Source organism: Diprion similis, chromosome 3 (genome assembly GCF_021155765.1).
Source record: "Diprion similis isolate iyDipSimi1 chromosome 3, iyDipSimi1.1, whole genome shotgun sequence".
In the NCBI taxonomy this organism is placed as follows: Eukaryota; Metazoa; Arthropoda; class Insecta; order Hymenoptera; family Diprionidae; genus Diprion; species Diprion similis.
The window spans coordinates 13,021,885-13,040,695 of NC_060107.1; the positions used below are offsets into that span (position 1 = coordinate 13,021,885).

At 38.0% G+C, this 18,811-nt stretch overlaps 2 protein-coding genes across 3 annotated transcripts; both read right to left on the reverse strand.

Moving 5' to 3' along the window:
* Positions 1-326: 326 nt before the first annotated feature.
* Positions 327-12,523, reverse strand: LOC124404307 (vitellogenin receptor). Its single transcript, XM_046878339.1, has 32 exons — positions 12,409-12,523; positions 11,538-11,598; positions 10,485-10,612; positions 10,194-10,328; positions 9,949-10,054; positions 9,654-9,800; positions 9,311-9,424; positions 9,114-9,239; positions 8,800-9,015; positions 8,460-8,631; positions 8,006-8,207; positions 7,727-7,918; positions 7,360-7,480; positions 7,030-7,170; positions 6,580-6,841; positions 6,302-6,498; positions 6,047-6,199; positions 5,839-5,969; positions 5,486-5,613; positions 5,149-5,339; positions 4,869-5,047; positions 4,538-4,782; positions 4,020-4,318; positions 3,674-3,913; positions 3,412-3,570; positions 3,174-3,319; positions 2,998-3,089; positions 2,593-2,830; positions 2,326-2,506; positions 1,988-2,264; positions 1,791-1,911; positions 327-651 (listed from the first exon to the last, which is right to left on the reverse strand). The coding sequence occupies exons 2-32, from the start codon at positions 11,596-11,598 to the stop codon at positions 538-540; spliced, it is 5,214 nt and encodes a 1,737-aa protein (XP_046734295.1). The 5' UTR covers positions 12,409-12,523; the 3' UTR covers positions 327-537.
* Positions 12,524-15,610: 3,087 nt separating this feature from the next.
* LOC124416812 (zinc finger protein 341-like) lies at positions 15,611-18,780 on the reverse strand. 2 transcript variants are annotated; one of them, XM_046898162.1, is made up of 4 exons: positions 18,705-18,780; positions 18,393-18,516; positions 16,099-16,789; positions 15,611-15,919 (listed from the first exon to the last, which is right to left on the reverse strand). In XM_046898162.1, the coding sequence occupies exons 2-4, from the start codon at positions 18,505-18,507 to the stop codon at positions 15,754-15,756; spliced, it is 972 nt and encodes a 323-aa protein (XP_046754118.1). In that variant the 5' UTR covers positions 18,508-18,516; positions 18,705-18,780; the 3' UTR covers positions 15,611-15,753. The 2 variants fall into 2 exon arrangements, with proteins under 2 accessions (XP_046754118.1, XP_046754119.1); XM_046898163.1 differs by lacking the exons at positions 18,393-18,516; positions 18,705-18,780 and adding an exon at positions 17,284-17,646.
* Between the last annotated feature and the right edge of the window lie 31 nt (positions 18,781-18,811).

An 18,811-nucleotide genomic window follows, 5' to 3' on the forward strand; every position in this document is an offset into this window, starting at 1 on the left:
TGTTTCAAAAAAGTTACCGTTCTGACCGTGATTGACTAATCATCCCGAAGTTAATTAACAATAATTGGGATTCCTCTTCGTTGGATTGACAAACGTATATGATTTTGAATTCACCTTGAATATTGTCCAGGTAAAAAAATTTTACCTTCATTTATTTCAAAGAAGTCACCGTTCTTCTACGAAATAATTCATTACTATTAACTTAATTTTTCTTATTTGCATATGAAACACTCAGGAGCTCGATTTTTCTTCAATTCATGTAAGGTGAACATTCTATACAAGGAAAGGTTCGATGCTTGAAATATTTTTTTTTCTGTAGAAGATTATTATTCATTGTATAACAGGAATCATAAAAATTTTATCAAAATACAATTTGAGCACAATATTTAACAAGTAATATAATATAATAAACAACAAACTGCTCATCACAGCAGATATATAATAAAATACTGTAATACGTACGACACAAACGCACATAGAACTTGCAATTAAACTGCAAAAATTAACATTCTCATTTCATTACTTTCGAATTAAAAATTATCGTATTAAACGTACATCCGGCAGATAATTTCCGTCTTCACTTCCGCTAGTGTAATCTTCTTTTTCATTCAACGATAACGTATTTTTTCCATTTATTTCTCCATTTAGATACTGAAAGAGAATTTTTAACATCTGGTTAACTTCGTGTTCCGTGAATATCGCATTTAATTAGTACCGAGAGTCAACTAGAAACTAGATGGCATTATTTTTAAATAGAGTGTTAAAATTTAATAGCAGATTTGAAATTCAAGCACAGTTCTTTTCGTCTTGGTATTATTAGCCCGTAATGACCACGTTAGTATTTTAGTCGCGTATTGAATCCAACTTGTAATTCTGCCCGACATAGGGCAGCTCGTTTATAAAGAAATCGTTTTCCAAATCGGAGGGATTCTGGAAATTTCATATGAATATAATAGTCGTTCGCACTTTACTTTCCGCATAATAATTTTAGGCTTGGAATATTATTTTACCATTGGTCAATTCTCAAAAATGACGTCCCGAGAGCCTTGAGCATGACTCATCTCCGCTTCGTTTGGAACCCTGCGCGCATTTATAAGCACCATATTATGAAGAGGTGAGTAGTCTATTCAACAATAGCTGTTACAAATGCAAAATAAGTATTTCGAGGAAGCTGAAGAACTATTCTACGCTGCTGGAATAGCTGACTAATCGGTAAGTCACAGAATCATGTGTTTTTTTTTTCATATCGAAACTTTAAACGCGATTATCTCAAATCTTCTGATCGATCTGTTTATCTTTAATGAGTTTAAAACCGGTCTATACGATTACTCAAAAACTATTTTACCGATCAAGCTGACATTTGGCACGCATTTTTACGATACTTACATCCAATTGAATAAACATGTTTTTAGCTTGGTCAAAGCTTGAACTCTTTCCGAAATAATCAACTTTTTTGTTTTCAACACCTTCCCATCAGACAATTACAATTATTTCCTTCAGATAATTATAATTACTTCGTGCAGACTGTTTCAGATAATCCTACGAGGTGCTGGAGTGATTTTTTTTCTAGCAGCTAAAATTGTCGCAAAAACTAGAATTATGTAATAAAGAGCACCTATGACCCTAAGAATATGCATACATTGATTACCCTCGAAAAAAAATCATGAAAATCGACTAAGATTTTGCGTTCTATAAGGATTGTCTCCCTCAAGCATCATGTGCCGTGCTTTTAATGCTCGAAAGTGTCTGATAATGTCCCCGATTGAACAGGCGTAATTGCTACTACTCACTTTAGAACGGATGTCGACGACTGGGTTGACGTATTCATGTTCCCCTGGCGCGACAGTGATTGCAGTTGGAGGAAGTGAGGATGCTGGCGCGCATCCAAATCCAGGATTTTGAAAGTGTACGCTGTAGATTACACAGGCATTAGATGCCGGTTTTAATCTAAGAAGCAAAATGCATTGTAGAGACAAATTCAACTCACCTTAAGTCGCATTTATCGGCTTCGTACTTCTTTCTTTGGTAGTAATAGTAGATGCCTAGTAAAGCCAGGCATACAAAGATCGTTGCCATGACTCCAGTGACGTAACCACCATCACCTTTTGAGTTGCTGGATCCGAATTCAGGCGAAGGTATTTTGATTGTACTGTTGCACTTTTTGTTCGGCAACACGACACTTCCATCTGGACACAAACATCCGATATCTTCATTGTTCGTGACACAGAGATAGCTGCATTTGTGTCCCTGGCAATTGTTCTTCACTGTGAATTAAACAATCATTTAGCAAAGATTCAAAATTTCCATCATAACTTTACACTGTACCTGATGGTTGACGCGATTCTTGCAGCATTGTGAACTGTTCCTCGGTGTGAGAGAAGCTGATCGGAATTTTCTTGCAAGTTTCGTTTCCGGCAAACAGAGAACAGCTCGTCATTTGACCGGTGCCTGGGGTCAGCCAGAAAAGTGAATCCTCGAATAAGTTTAAGCCGACAGGACGGTGAACCTGACAGAATAACGAGTACATGATACAAATCTTTTGAAATTTGAAACATTGATAGACCAGACAGTTCTATTTGCCCGATTTCTCACGTTAGTAGAAAACATGACGCGTCGGTCATTTCCATTCAGGTCCGAGCTTTCTATCAGTTGAAAGTGTTGATCAGCCCAGTACAAACGAGCCCTTGAATGGTCCACGGTGAGTCCGCTAACGATTCCCACGTTCTTCGAAACTACGGAAGTCGGATCTTCGCCAGTCATTTGCGACCGATATATTTCGCTGACTGGATTGTTGAAGGACCACGAATCCGTTTGGCCCCAAAAGATGAAGCTGTGGGCATGAAAAATTGAAGGATTATCACCTCACCAAGAGAACTAAATATGTGAAGAAGTTGAAGATTTGTTAACTGATTACCGTTGATCGAACGATATTGAAAAGGAATTAAAAAGAAAAGACATAGTAACAGCAAAAACGTTTACGTCTATTTACCAACTTACCCGTGTTTCGGATCTGTAACTATGGTGTTTACCGCAGTCGCAGATTTCACAGAGACAACATGCGCACATTTTCGCTCTCCCAAATGACAGACCTGAAATTTCGATGAATCGAAAGAAAAAAGAAGTAAATTGACCGAAGAAGAAATCACAAAGTGTGTATTATTGCATGTGAGTACCTTAATCGCATGGGGTTTCTCACTGTCGTAAAAATACACGTTATCAGTGGCCCAATCGACGGAAAGTGTTCGCGGTTTTCCAATCTTGGTCACGTTTTTGATCTCCATCGTTTCCAGGGACAATTGAAAAATCGTTCCAGTTATTTCTGGAATCATTTTTAATGAAGCTTTTAAACGGTTTCTTACGAAACTTTACAAGTTCTCAAGTTATCAATACGATATAGTGTCCACATCCTACCGGTGCTCCAATATACCGTCTTCTTGGCAATGTTCAAGTCGATGCCGTTTCTCCCAATGCCAATTCCAGGCTCGCTATAAATCACCTTGACCGAGTTAAGGGAATGCGAAACTTTCCTGATGTCGTCTTTTGTCGCTATTATCAGTTCCATCGGAGATCCTGTGAGAAATTCAATTTCCTTAATCGTTCATTGCTCCTTGCTTCTTCCGTCAACTTCTACAATTATTAAAGTGAAAAGTAAAACGGGTTTGCATTCAATTACCGGCTACTTTGCAAGTCCGACCATCGGAACGTAGCAAGAATCCAGAGAAACAGGAGCAGGCAAAAGAGCCAATTTCATTGCGGCAAGCCTGCGAGCACATGCCGAGTTTACACTCGTCGATATCTTCGCAAGAGAAACCATCGCTCTTCAGCTTGTATCCTTTAGCACAGCTACAAATCGGTCCAGCAGGTGTCTTGTTGCAAATTCCATCACAGCGATTACCGGAAGTGCATGCAGTCTCTGAGTAAATATGAAAACAAGAAGTTGTCGTGAAAATTTTTTATCTCTTCAAATTGAAAGAAACAAGATTGTTGGAAAAAATCGTCCTAGATCCCTATAAACTAACCACATTTTCCACTCTCGTCGCTCTGGTCGTAGCAATCGGCGACCCCGTTGCAAACGTTGGAATAAGGGATGCACGCCCCAGTCAGACACTTGTATTCTTCGCAGTGAGTTGGTTCCGTGATGGGTGCTACAGTGACGTCGCAGTATTGCTCGTCAGACTTGTCGCCGCAGTCATCTACGCGATCGCAAACCCAAGCACGAGGAATGCACTTGCCCTTTGCGCAGGTAAACTCGTCGTATTGACAATCGGTGCAGAGAAGTTCGTCGTCTTTCATTGGGCAGTCATCCACCTTGTCGCACCTGCGAAAAGTCAATTCCAGGTTCAGTTGCTTACTCGATTGCATCATGAACAGTTTGAAAAGTGGTTTTCTTTGTCTACAATGTTTAACTCTTTCTTTCTTTTTTGCATGTAATATTTAAAAAAAAAAAATGACAAAAACAAAAAGGCAAACAAGGATAAACTATAGTGGCTTCTGCGACTGAAAGGGTTAACGCTTGCCAATTCGAGATCATGCTCACTTAGCGTCCAATGGAATGCACTTATTCGTTCCATGACATTGGTATTCTTCTGCTGTGCAAGCGGCCTCCGACGTTTTTCCATCCACGGGGCATGTCCGTTCATCGGATCCGTCACCGCAATCGTCGACCAGGTTACAGACAAGCATAGTGTCGATGCATCGAGCATTATGGCAGGTGAACATGCTTGGACTGCAAGTAGCCGTTTTGCACTGGCCGTACTCGTCGGAACCGTCTTCACAGTCGACCTGTGACGAAATTGAAACACGTGGGAAGTTGAAGCAATTAATGAAGCGCGATATATGATATGTGAATTGGCAATAAAATCGTCTACCTGTCCATCACATTCCCAAGACTTCGGAATGCATCCACCACTCTTGCAAGTAAACGCGGTTTGGGGATCACAAGTGTGAGATCCGCAATTCTCTTCGTCAGATCCGTCACTGCAATCGTTTTTCCCGTCGCAAATAGAGTACCTCGAGATGCAGAAACCGCGTTGACACTGGAATTCGTCTGCGAAATTTTTGTATGGAGATTTAGAATTGGCAATTAAATCGTTAATGGCTACGATTTTGACTTTTCGTAAATAGTATTCAATATTTAGATCATCCCACCTTCTTCGCATGTCTTTGCGTCGCAGAATTCCTCATCAGAACGATCCAAGCAATCGTAATTTGAGTCGCAAAGTTTACTGTTGTGAATGCAATTTCCATTTGTGCATGCAAAATGATCGGGACCGCAAGTTGCAGGCTTGAGACATTCGACTTCATCTTCACCTCCTGGACAATCTCTCACTCCGTTGCACCTGAAATCATTTGGAATACCGAGAGTCATACTCTTCACTAATCACTGCAAATGATCTGGGATTTTTTACTCCGCAAACGTCGACCGATGTGTTGAAACTCGTGTTTTTCAACTCAAAAATACTCATCACAATCAATCAAGAATTACCTTTTTATCTTGTCAATGCAGCTTCCATCAGACGTACATTTCATTTCGTAGACTTTGCAGTGATTGCGAGAAATACTACAAGTAATATTATCACTCTTTAACGTCATTTCAGACGGGCAGCCACAAGTCTGTAACATAAAAAAAATCGCATGATTATACACCTCTAGATATCTACAAAACTTTTGATTACGTTTCACGAAGAAATCTTGGGATGAGTATGCAGAGAATTCTGATTACTCAATGAGTACTGGATTTAAATACCGGAATAATTAACTTCGTCTAGACTCTATGAGCACAGAAAAAAAAAACTGATAGGTTCCTCTTATCGCAGGTAATTTCCATATTTTACGTACGCGCTGTGAGTTGGAAGCAACAAGACAAAAGTGTGTGCATCCGCCATTTTCCTTGAGACATGGGTGCTGAGTTGATCCATGATTGCCGATCATCGCAACCAAGTACATTTTTTCCAAATTGTCAGGAACACCTGCGTTAAGAAAAAGTGTTCATTTTTTTTCTTCATATGTATTATACCTAATCAGAATATTAATAGCGCAATCTTACCGAGACTGATCTTTTTCTCTCCTTGAATGCTGTTCATTTTGTCTGCCCAGTACAATCGCTTTGATCCGTAAGAGGTCCAGAATATATCATTGCCCAGGATAGCTATACTCACTGGAGAGATCAGTTCCGACCTGAACCGATGTCTGTCCGTACCTTAAGTAGCAAATCAGTGCAATCATATGCAATGTAAAAATGTAATGAATCGTAGAAATATTATATCTCATGGGAAAAATTCTTCCACTGTGGATAAATTACCTTCGTAGGATGTACTTTCTATTATCCCTGTGCTCTGATCAGCCCAAAAAATTCGCTCTAGGTGTGCATCGTACACAATCGAAACGGACGGTCCGATTAATCCAGTTTCGATTACGTGCGTCGTGCTGCCACGGCCGTTCATCTGCATTTTGTCGATGTGAATGTCGTTGCCCGACTTCAAAACGACGTACATCAGGCTGCAACGTGAATGGTTTTAAAACAATACATGATCAAATGATACTGTCTAAAGCAGAAAGTCTCTAGTAGTATTGATTTACCCGCGTTCAGGAATGACAGCTAGATCCAAGGGAACGGCCTCCAGTCGTTCTGGGTTTAGAACCATCCTGTCGCCAGTGTGAGTGTTGTAGACTTCGATGTTCCTGAAGAGAGTATCACACCAGTAGAGGTTCCTTCCGAAATAATCGAAGTCCATACCACCAACTGCGCCTATCTTAGTGGTAACGAGATTTGAAATTTGACCGGTCTTCGTATCGTATCGAAATATTACGTTCTTCAGTTTATCGCTCGCCAGAATCGTACCTGTGCAATTTGAGGCCCAATTGAACGACGGTAAGAGTATGCAAATGTGAATAACGGAGAAGAGAATTGAGGATAAGGAAAGGCGAACGGCCAACAATAATATGAGAAAAGATTCTCACTGAAACATAGAAATATGGATCATTGATGCTCTGCAATGAGACTTTCATTGTATCTTCAATTCAACTTACCAGTTTCTGGATCATAAGTCAGGGCATTGATGTCTTGGCGTAAGATATCCGCCTGAAGTTTCGGTCTTCCCAATACTTGATGATGGACTTCTATGAAAAATTGTCCAGCTCCAACCATTATCTTCTTCTCTTTTTCAGTGACTGAAAATTCATGAATAGAGTATATGAAACACTAGAAAGTATTTTTTACAGACTTGATGATGCGAATTTAGAATATTTCTGTGAAAAATTGTTATGCTGAAAACTTGAAGAATTTAATTATTACTCTTCAAAATTGAAAGATGAATCTAAATGAATATTCAGCATTGAAAAACCATATCGTTGCCAAACCTCTGCAGCTATGTTTATCGATTCCTAATTCCTTGTCAGCCGGGCATGCACAAGAATAAGTAGAATTCGGCGCCAATAAGCATATGTGTGAACAGAACCCGTGAAAGCAGGGATTTTGAATCTGAAAAATAACAGTTTACGTAGTTTCGGGTTTTTCGTAAATTTGAGTCACTAGTCTCGTCGTGATTATGCAGAGTTATTTGTGCAATGCGTTCTACAGAAACTCCTAATTATAGGCAAATCGGGGTACAAGTCCAATCCTCCGGTGAAACTTGGAGCTGCTCAGAGTGGATATGTACCCTGATATGCCTATAATTAGGAGTACCTTATGGGGCGCATCGCGGAAATAACGCGGTATAATACGTACATCGGGCCTCAGAGTTGAGTGATAAATGTGTATTCCGTAGATCGGTTTCTTTTCTTTTGCAACAATAGTGTGTTCCTTTCCCGTGAATTTGTTGCAAGATTGAATGCTGTTAGTTTTCCAGTCGCTCCAGTACAATTTGTTCTCGAAAATCGCTACCGAGTAGGGATGCTTTGCCACCGCGTGCAGGACGATCTGTGGATTAAGCAAAGGATTTCTTATCGTTTCAATCACTACGTGCAAAAATGAAAAAAGCTCAACGAGGGAAAATCTTCTACTTACTCTGCGATCACTTCCGTCTAGTTTTACGGATTCGATGGTGCCTAATTTGGCGTCAACCCAATACAATCTGTGATTTAGATAATCGATTGTCAAGCCATTTGGCCAAGCAATATTGTTCGTTATAAATGGCATAACGTTTTTTCCATCCATCTGTGCTTTCGAGATCTGCGCTTTTGTGCCCCAGTCGCTCCAAAACATTAGTCTGTGAATTTGAATAAACTTATTTTATATCTATTCCTTCTATGTGCATCATGAGACCCCTAATTATTAGCAATTCAGGGCACAAGTCCACTCTGAGTCGACCCCACGGTGCGCATCCATGAAAGCGCGCGGTATTTAAAATCTTTGCAATCCAATTTCCGAAAATAAAAAAGCAGAGCAAAAAGTTTTCCAAGAAGTTGCAGATTTTTGTTTCAAATCTAACGAGATCAAAAGCTCTATCTTAAAGTCTCACCCTTGCGAAGGTAGCAGACCAATTCCTCTTGGTTTCTCCGCGTATTCACCAACGATAACTGTACACGTGGATCCGTCGTTGGTACAGACTGCGATATGTTTCATTTGACCGTCCGTAAAGTACAGGTTGCTAGTCACCCAATCGATCGCTATATCTTCCGGAGCACCCAGACCTGTAACATGGAGCGTTTTTTACTTTACTGAACAACCAATCAGCTCAGAAATTAATGATCAAATCGAAGAACTATAAACTTTTGGCATTTCACTGGTTCATCATTTCTTATCTTCAGTGTGCCTCTTCAAAGTCCCTTTGACGTTCATAACTAAGTTCACGTGTTCACCTGCAGTTATAATGACTTCTTTTTGCGATCCGTCCTCTTTGCTTCGAATAATTGCTTCGTCCCCGAGCTGAACGTCAGACCAGTAAATATAATCCGTGTCTAGTGACACGCCGACGACGTGCTGCAGCTTTCGGGCAACGTAGAACATCACCCTCGAGGTGAGATAGAGTCCACGGATGTCGGTCTTCGAGGAATAAACCATGAGAGCTTCTCCTCCTGTTGGGCAATTAGAAGTAGTCAGTAAATTTGTATCAGTGGCAAAATCAGGAATTTGGAAAGAGGTTCAGTGATCGTTCTCTGGAACAAAATTTCACCGGTTGCTTTGCAGCTTCGGTTGTCGTTCTGCAATGAATATCCTGATTCGCAGCTGCAGTTGTAGGAGCCCTCGAGATTCTGGCATCTTTGATCGCAAGATCCATGGATGCTGCATTCATCGATATCTGGAAGTGATTTTCATTCGTAAGAGCAGGAGTTCGCATGAGTAATGAAAAACTATCAGGATCATGCTCACCCATGCAAATTTTACCCCTGAGCAGTTCGTATCCGGGCTTACAAGAGCAAACGGCACCCTTTGGCGTCTGATGGCACACTTGGTTGCAAGTTCCATTAGCGCATTGTTGGTCGGCTGATCGTGAAATCAATGAACAATTTTATTTCCCTTTTTCAGTCTTTGAAGACGGAAAAGATACACGAACCAAAACTACAAGACACTTAAGGATTATCATAATAACATGAAGTTCTTCACGTCGTATGTTGAACGTAAAAATCACAGACGACTGATCATTCAAAAGTATAATTATGAATGTTTGAAAATTTCCGTATCTGTTTAGAATATAAATTTCTTTTCTTTATACCATTTTTGCATCCATTGACATCTTCGTCGGTGCCATCGGGACAATGCTGCTTACCGTCGCAAACGTTATTCAAACGAATGCAGGCGTTGTTACCACACAAAAAGTAGCCCTTCTCTGTTGTACACTCTTCGGGTGTCAGATCGTGGACTGTTAATTGGTGTGAGAAAAAGAACTGAATGATTGCGCAGCCCATTTTTGAGCACTTAACATCTTGCTGATTCTTGTACCGGTCCATGGAAATGCTTTGTTCTTCAGCCGTATGATAACGTATTATAAAGCAGATGACGTTACTCACCACATTCCGTTTCGTCGCTGTTATCAGAACAATCATTGATACCATCGCATTTCCATTCCTTCATTATGCAGAAACCATTTTTGCACTTGAATCCATCGCATGGTAGCTGAAAGCATGTGATGGTATTAAATTAATTAGCGAATGTAATGATGCAAGTTGGTACTGTTATCCCGAAAAGTGAAAGATTTTGCTTTTGTTGATCGAGTATCCCTACAAAAAAGCAACGTCATATCTAATTCCCTCACATCTTTAGTGCAGCCAAGTATCTCATCGCTCGAATCCAGGCAGTCTTGATGCCCATTGCACACGAATTCTTTCGGAATGCACATATTATCCAAGCAGCGAAATTCTTCCGGGCCGCATTTGACATCTGACTTAAACTGCAGAAACACAATTGTAAAATGCATTAATTAATCTAAAGTTAAAAAATAACCGCTTTGAGTGATTACGTATTTAAATTGTACAATAAGAGGATCGTAAAAATTTAACGTTGACTAAATTTTTTTTTATTCAAGTGTAACTTGTGTGATACGCACCACGAATCCAGTGCAGTTTTTTTCATCCGTGAAATCTCCACAGTCATCTTCACCGTCGCATACGAAAAAATGGCTAAGGCATCCACCATTGTCGCATCTCAGCCAATCGGGTGCCTCGCATTTTGTTTCTGAAAATGATTTATTTCACTAAAACTGTATTTTCCGCGAATGAAGTTATTTTTCTTCTTTGTGTATGAATTTTTTTTTTTTCATATTCACCGATTATACCCAAGAAAATTGCTTTTTCAAGAGTGAGTAGCAAATATCAGAAGATAAAATATGATTTCTACATTTGCACGCGTGTTTGAGCAAAACAAGTGCGTGAAAAGCTTGGTCAATCGAACTTTTGAACTTTTGAACAACTATTGCGCGGCAATGATTCAAGTGCAGGTGCAAAGATCAGTCTTTTTTTCTGGTCGAGGTATTTATACATACGATTTTTTAATCTTGTAGCTGGTTAATAAAGCGAATTTTTATCCGAACATCCTACGAATTGTTGTATTCCGTTTCTCTATTATAAACATGCTGATTTTAGAAAAATATATGCTTGTATTAAAATCAAAACAGCATGATATACCAACGAATGAAGTTTGAAATGTAGAAACAATATCATCTTCTGCCGTTATCCGTAAACAGAGGACGATGGCTGAACGATATTATTCCACGCGTATTAAGTATGTATATAAACATGCACAATTCATGCAGAAAATTATATGATATTTATACTATAATTAATTAATGTGTGTAGACAATAAGCAAAATTATGCTATTTATGAGTCTCTTGTTATATTTCTCCTTTAATTAATTTATCACTAAACCTAGAGTTTTTACAAAAATTGGAAAATTTCGTATTATTTCGTACAAAATTGTATATATATGTATCATGTGTTGCTAAAAATAATAAAAATTTATACATTTGGCCTTTTGCATTGTTTTGGAGAACAAGAAGATAGATATGAAACAAAAGTATAAAATTCTTGACGTGAATTTGTCCTTACAATTTGTAACTTCCTTACTTTAAGGTAGCAGTAGAAGATATAAAAACGAACTTACCGCTAATCCGGCTGCCATTGGTGAAGTGAAAAATCACAAGAGCAAGAACGATGTATCGCATCTGTAGATAGTACAACATGATTAATAAATAAAACTTTTCACTGTGATAAAGAGGTGAAGATAAACGAGGAAGGGAATTGGCAGAACGAACAAGCTTGACCTGTCTTTCCAGTACAACGATCAGGAGTGGAGGATAATTGACACTGAAATAGTGACTCAAGTTGCGATTATCGCGAGCGAGCAAGTGTATAAACGCTTTACGTTGAGACAGGAAATATTTCCTGTTAAACGATTAATCAGTTAAAGAGTCAGACATTCAACCAACACTCAAAACGTTACATGCGCCGTAGTCTCAAGCAGCGTGACTCCGGATTCAGATTCGGAATTATCGAGCAAAAATTAGCGCATAATCTGCTTAATAGTTCTTGCTAACAATGGCGGGAAATCGTGAGAAAATCTTCTCCATAGTCACGAGCATATAACGTATAAAAATATTTGAACGGTTATTCTTCGACTTATTATTCAAACCTGAGCATCTTTCCTAAAAGAAAACGTTTTCTCACAAAGAAGATCCTCGTTTAACCTCGAGCGAAACGGTTCAAGGCAGACAAACGATCATAAAAAGTAAGTTTTATCGACCGTGCAGATGAACTTGAACTTGAACTTTCTATTGGACGATGCATGTAATGCTTCATGCAATTTGGAGCTTGGAGTAACCAGTTTTGAGCATGAAGTAACGAACTTGGGTTGGACCTGCTCATTACTTACTGCGCCGATAGCATGAAGTTTTTCAAAAGCAAAAGTTTTGTTTCAGATGATACGTGTCTTCACGAATAGAAAAATTGTTTGAACTTAATGAGCGTCTACTTACCGCCTGTGAGTACTCAGTTGACGACGATGAAGCGAGGAGGAGAAGAAAAACTGGACAAACAAATAAAGAACTGTTGAAATATTGACTGGCTAGCGGCGTGCACGTTACTGTCCAATTCATAACTCGACGACTGGAAGAAGGGAGCGACGAAGCGGGGAAAAGGGAGGGATAATCAAACTTATGAAAACATTAAAGGTCGCATCGAACGATTCGATACTTGGTACTTACCAAACACGTGTCAGATTATATTTCTACACAACCAAATCACGTAAGTAAACACCTTTGTCATCATCTCTTTGTGCGCAACGTTTCGAATAGGATAAGTATGAGGATGGAAACAGTACATGTCAACTCAAATTCGAGCACACCTATATACGCGATGGAACGAATGTAGCGATGGTGGCTGTTCAATGCTCGACGATATTGTAAAGACGAGAGAAAATAATAATATGTAAAATTTTGTTGTAATGTAACTTTGTTTTTATTGTTCTTTGCTGCTAAACGGCTAAACAGTTCTTCACTCATATATGAAAATAAAATTATTTACCTACCTGCCTGCGGCAGCACAGTTGTCGAAAAAAAATGATCGCATGCTCACGTATTTTCGAATCTCTTAACGACTTCCGTTTGTTCACATGAATCAATAAAAGGATTTTGATTTAACCAAACGCTACAGTCACTGGTGGTGAAATGAATATTAAGTAAATATTAAAAAATCGTATTTACTTGAACTAAATAATAAGCAATTGACAAATTCAAGTTGAATAAATATTCAATCCACTTGAGTGTATTGTTTAGTTGATCAAAAAATCTTGGTCGACGGAATATTCAAATTGATTTAACTATTTGATGATTCAATTAATCCAACCAAGGCTTGTGCTCCAGGCAACATTGTATGTTTTTGTAGCAAGAAATATTTGGTTGAATTTGGTCCAACTATTGTTTTGAATGCATTGAGTAAAAAAATAATAAATAAATAGTTTAATAATCGAGTACTGACATTTTTTACACATGCACCACAAATTAAGATAAAATAAACTAACATAATGCAAACAACCTATAATTAACCTTATTATGTGACTTATTATGTTCTAGACGGTCAATACGCTTCAGATAAATCAGAGACAATAAAGTCAATAAAACTGCATGATACGCTCGACTTTTACGATTTGTACGGTAAAATAAATTCTCTACTCAATGTATGAGTACAATTGATGCACTTTTTACCATTTGAATTAACATTGAAATTAATATTTGAAATAAAGATATATTTGTGTCCTTAAAAATAACTCTGACATCATTATAATATGATAGGGAAGTCTGATGGTTTTTTGTATTCCTGATTTTATTAGTTTAAGGAAAATATAATTACCTACACGTTTTCTTTTTTCTATATTTGAAAGAAAGTTGAAGCTGCATGATTTAACTCAGCCACATGGCAGCTGATCAAAAATTACAAAAATACTAAAATAATTTTTTTATCGAATTCATTTATCATGCATTTTACGAGAAAAGAGGAAGTTGAGATGAACGTAAACATCTTACTGACGGAAAATTTTGTTGAAATTTCATAAATGTGCTGTAACGCTGTCTAAATTATTACACAAGTTTTAGATCAAGATTTGTAAAGCGTTTTATTCCATCTTTTAAAATCGTTCTTCTTGGGGATTTAAAACGCTTTAAATTATTATAATACTCCTAAGTGATTATTTACTTGTTGTTGAAAAATAAAAATTGATTAAACAACCGTTGCATTGATCTTAGTAAATTTAGTAATAAGATGTACTTCTTATTTGAATCAAACCAATCATTAATCGAACTAAACAAATCAGGGAAAACGAGTCAAGATTGCTGTTCGTGTAGCAATTAAGGCAATATGGTCTTCAGTGTAATCTGACTGATGAAGTGAAAAATTGCAAGATGAAAAACAATGTTCCGCGTATCTGTGACATAACATATAAAATGATTAAAAATAAACTGTTTGATTCCACAAAAGAGCAGATGAAAAAGGATTTATCGATACCTACTCCTATTTCTGTATGGTAAATCCCCCCGTAAAACCGAGTGAAATACCGTTCAAGGATTATCTGAAATAAACTGAATTGAATTCTGGTTTAGAAAAAAAATTTAAACGTGCAACTAAACTTGCACTATCTGTTCAGACATGTATGGATCGATTTGAAATTGGGGTAACTGCAGTACTGAGTATCATATAGTTTAGTCATAAATTTGCACTTGGTTTCTACCAGCTACGATACTTTAATCTACTCATTAATTATACGCTGACGGTGGCATAAAATCAACGCTATTATAAGTGTTTTTCGAATGCTGAAGGTGTGAATTTAGTTTATTTCTGGCAACGTATTCCGCATTACCGTATAAATATAAACATAGTTTAAATTTGACGGACGTTTACTTACCCCTCAAAGGTACTTAGTACATGACGGTGAAGTGAGGGAGAGAAAAAGTGGACAAACAAATCAGGAAATATTGACTGGCTCCGGCTCACCGGTTCGAAAAAGGCGGTGGAGAACCTAGAAAATGGGAAGCAGAAATAGCAAATTTATAAAAAGAACACGTTGCACTTTTTGGGGGTTGGGTTAGGCATCGAAAGGGTGCGCACAGTGGCTGGAATGCCAAATTCGCGGAAAAGTTGCAATAACTATTCAGATTTTTGTCTGAATGCAATAAAAATCAGCTCTCGAAAATTTTTCTTTCCGCAGTTTCCAAATATAAACTCAAAACTCCAAAATTACGTTACTCAAATCTTACAATTAATGCGATTTTCTTGAAAATGGGTAGATGAAGACTTTGAAGATTGACAGTTTCGAATCAGAAATTCGAATTTGCAAACTCAAAATGGCGAAGCCAACATGGCGCTGACTATACATTGGAAATTATCCAATCTGAATAAAAATCAGTATACATTCGGGATTTTCAAATTGCTGATTTCATATCGAAAATTAAAGTTTTCAAATCAAAAATGATAAATTCAAAATAGGGTCCACAGAGGGCCGAGCTTTAATAATAACTCGAATTTATTTGCGGCTGTTTTACGTATGTAGAATAAATGCAATGAAACTATAATAGCAACAGTGTGTATCTTCAACGCCTATCGATCTTGTATGAGATGAAAAGAAATAATAATACGTATTTTGTTAAGATATTGTTCATGTTATTTTTACTTTTTTGTTTATTTATTTTTTTTCTTTATTCTTTGCTTCTTTTGTCTTTTATTTATAGGTCTGTAATAAAGGATGAACGTATGGAATATTTATAACAAGTTTATAGCTTACTCGTGTAATAACATTCAATTTGATATAACGTTAGCTATTACTAAAACGATCAAGTCAGACTATTTTCTCTTCTCTGGGAAATTCGATACTTCCGACACGCTTCTGGGCAATGACGTTCTAAATATCGCCTTTGCGAGAATGCCTTGAAGCATACTCCACACCGCCATTGCCATTGATGGTGATTTCGGGTCCGTTGATGAGCCCTCAAGTTCGATCTGCGCAGAGAAATTCAGCACTGGATATTGTAAAATCTGTTCTACATAAATCGAAAGAAACACTTTTCGCAGTTCACTTTTCACGGAGTGAATATTGTGTTGAAGCAATACTTTAAAGCTCAATAATTGTAAATTTATACGATTTACCGATGTGATTGAATTTTGAATTTGTTACGCACCGATCGGCAAATGACTTTTGGCAAACCGGACACTCGAACGGCCTTTCACCGGTGTGAAGTCGAAGATGACCTTTCAGTACCCAAGGTCGATCAAAGCTCTTTCGGCAATACGGGCAGTAGTGTAAGGCTTTGATGCGTTTCCAAGTTTCCGTGTTTCCGACTTCCGAGTACGGCGCCCTCTCTTCTTCATAAAATTTTATCGCTTTGATCAAAGTGTTACTAGCCGGCAATCGCATTGTGGGAGATAAATCTGCCGACTCGGCGTCGACGGACTTTTCGTCCGACGGTTGGTTATCATTTTTACCGCATTTCCCGCCCTCAACGTTCATTCGTGCGTCGTTGATTTTTACATTTTCGCATCTTTCGATCAGCTCTTTGTCGGCGTCGAATAGATTCTTTCTTGCGTTTAAGTCACACGCGTAATTCGTTATCGTCGGTGCGCCTGCAACGGCTGCTGACGTTGAAAATACGTCGGCTGATTGGCAGGAATCTGTTAACTGCAGGCCTAGTTCTTCCGGAATTGATGTGTTCCACAACATGCTGTTGTCTTTTTTAAAGCTGTATCGAGTTACGATTGAAAGTTTCGGACAAGTCCACATATTGCTTACAGACTTTGTAGACACTTCTTTGCTCTGATTTTTTCGTCTGGTATCAGATACCGTCGGCAACCATGATACGGAAAGTTCATTCTCTACGAAAAATTGTAGAAAATAAGTATTATTGAAAACGCAATGAAAAGACAAACCAATCGGTGATGCTAAGCGTCGTTTGAATTGTTTTTTGCACAATATAATATAGAACATATAGCGAACGGTCGATTGCACAGTGACATTGTTGCTGAAAAAACTGTGGTGATATAACCTATAATCAAGAAAACGCAATCCGCCCCAAAAAAGGGTTGTAGGGTTGAGTTGGAAACTTATTTGCACATATCGCATAATTTCTTCCCTAGAAATTGATCTCCACTTAACCTGGAAAATGTCGCACCTACTCTCTAAAAATGGTTAGCGGAATTCCTAAGCTGTTCAAAAGATTTTTGTTACGTTGATCTTGTGCGTCACGATTTACGTTAGAGAAACGTTTCGATTACAATCCTCAAGTAGAACATGATCGGCGACCAAAATTTGCAACCGTGTGTACAATTTTTCAAAATGAAAGATGAAAATAATATTGAATGATACATACCGTCATGAAAATTACTTGTTTTCTGATATCTTGTCATCGATTTAATCAGGCAGTGTGGCATGTTGCTTATGTTTGTTTATTATTCGTTTACAATATCAAGAAACTTATTGAAAAATCGCAATTATGTTACGCACACTATTTTATATTGAATAGTAAACCTGAAAACGTATATGAACAAGTGATCCACTAGTGGCGTGTTTCAAAATATTCTTCTTCAAAGCCATAGATAAATTGATCCAAGACCACATTCAGAGGATTGCGAAAAAGAAACAAAAGACAATCTGTACCCGGGAGTGTAACGATGAGACATTGATTGACGTGTGCATTTGTTACTGTCAATCCCGTCAGGCTTAGTAAACTCAGAGTTTGAGACAATTAGTCTACAAAATGGCAACCTTTATAATAAGAGCCACGATACGTATGTTTTTAGTACGATGATGTGAATTCCGAATTACCTATAAGCGTGCATAAGCGCGTGATAGTTGCATCACAAGGAGTACAAGATACACTTTTCCGGGCTTGTTTGAAAATAGGTTGGTACTTGCCAACGATAAAAATCCCCTAGAAGTGAGACAGAGCAGCGGAGACTAAACTACTTTTACCGCCTAGTGAATACTGATCTACTTCGCCTGCTTCGGAGAAATTTGATTCATTTGACTCGATACAATAGATCAATCGATGTTTCTCGGATCTTGAAACTTTTAAATGAGCACATGATACACTTATTTACACCTTTCATATGTTAAGAATACTTTACTTTGCAAGCTAAAGTAACGGTTTGAGAAATGATTTTATAATTACAACGTTTAAAATGCTTGAATTCTGATGTTTTAATCCGATTCTAGTGTCACATTGAGCTCATACTCGTGGTCCCGATCCCTACAAACTGTCTGAAAAATATTCATGAATTCTTATACTACAGCAAAGTTATAATGTGGATACGTAATTGTTAACAGACATTCACTCACTGTAATCTATGTACTGTTAATTGTACCGTGCTAACATAAATCTATAATAAATCTGTAATCTTTGAAGATCTCTACGGTAAAAAAAATGATCTCAAAGAAATTATAGAATCGAATCAAAGACACACAAGTGTAAATGCTTACCAGTTGATATCTTAAAGCTTGTGCTGCTCGAATTTGTCGTGTTCACTGTCGGATTTGTAAACGGTTCTCCCTCTATTCTTACGTTTTGATTCAGACGGTCCACCGGCCGATTCATCCTTTAACCCTAGAATGGTACACTTATTGTTTTTACCGCCTAACTACAAACAAACGTACTCCAGTGTAACATTCTAGTGTTGAGATATTTGTTTACTTCTTCTTGAATTTTTGTTGAATTGGTAACTAACGCAGAACGATTATAATCACGTTCTTAAGCTGCAGTTTTTGCATCGAACGAAATAAGTTCATACATACCCATAAAACGTGTTCCCCAGGCTCGTGGTAGTCGCGAATCGCCGCGTAGAAAGACGAGGATTGGCTGTTTCTTGTGTAGCCCTTACGAAATTAGCGTGAGCGCGGCC

What these genes read in the sequence shown, in the direction of transcription:
- LOC124404307 (XM_046878339.1), bottom strand. Translation starts at nt 11,598, where the DNA reads ATGCGATACATCGTTCTTGCTCTTGTGATTTTTCACTTCACCAATGGC. An exon ending in CAGCGACGAAACGGAATGTG is followed by an intron (nt 9,801 to 9,948) that starts GTGAGTAACGTC and finishes ACCAATTAACAG; the next exon opens with TCCACGATCTGACACCCGAA. An exon ending in GCTGTCATTCCTGAACGCGG is followed by an intron (nt 6,499 to 6,579) that starts GTAAATCAATAC and finishes TTCACGTTGCAG; the next exon opens with CCTGATGTACGTCGTTTTGA.
- LOC124416812 (XM_046898162.1), bottom strand. Translation starts at nt 18,507, where the DNA reads ATGAATCGGCCGGTGGACCGTCTGAATCAAAACGTAAGAATAGAGGGA. An exon ending in AAGCTTTAAGATATCAACTG is followed by an intron (nt 16,790 to 18,392) that starts GTAAGCATTTAC and finishes AATTTTTCGTAG; the next exon opens with AGAATGAACTTTCCGTATCA. An exon ending in CAAAAGTCATTTGCCGATCG is followed by an intron (nt 15,920 to 16,098) that starts GTGCGTAACAAA and finishes TTCTCTGCGCAG; the next exon opens with ATCGAACTTGAGGGCTCATC.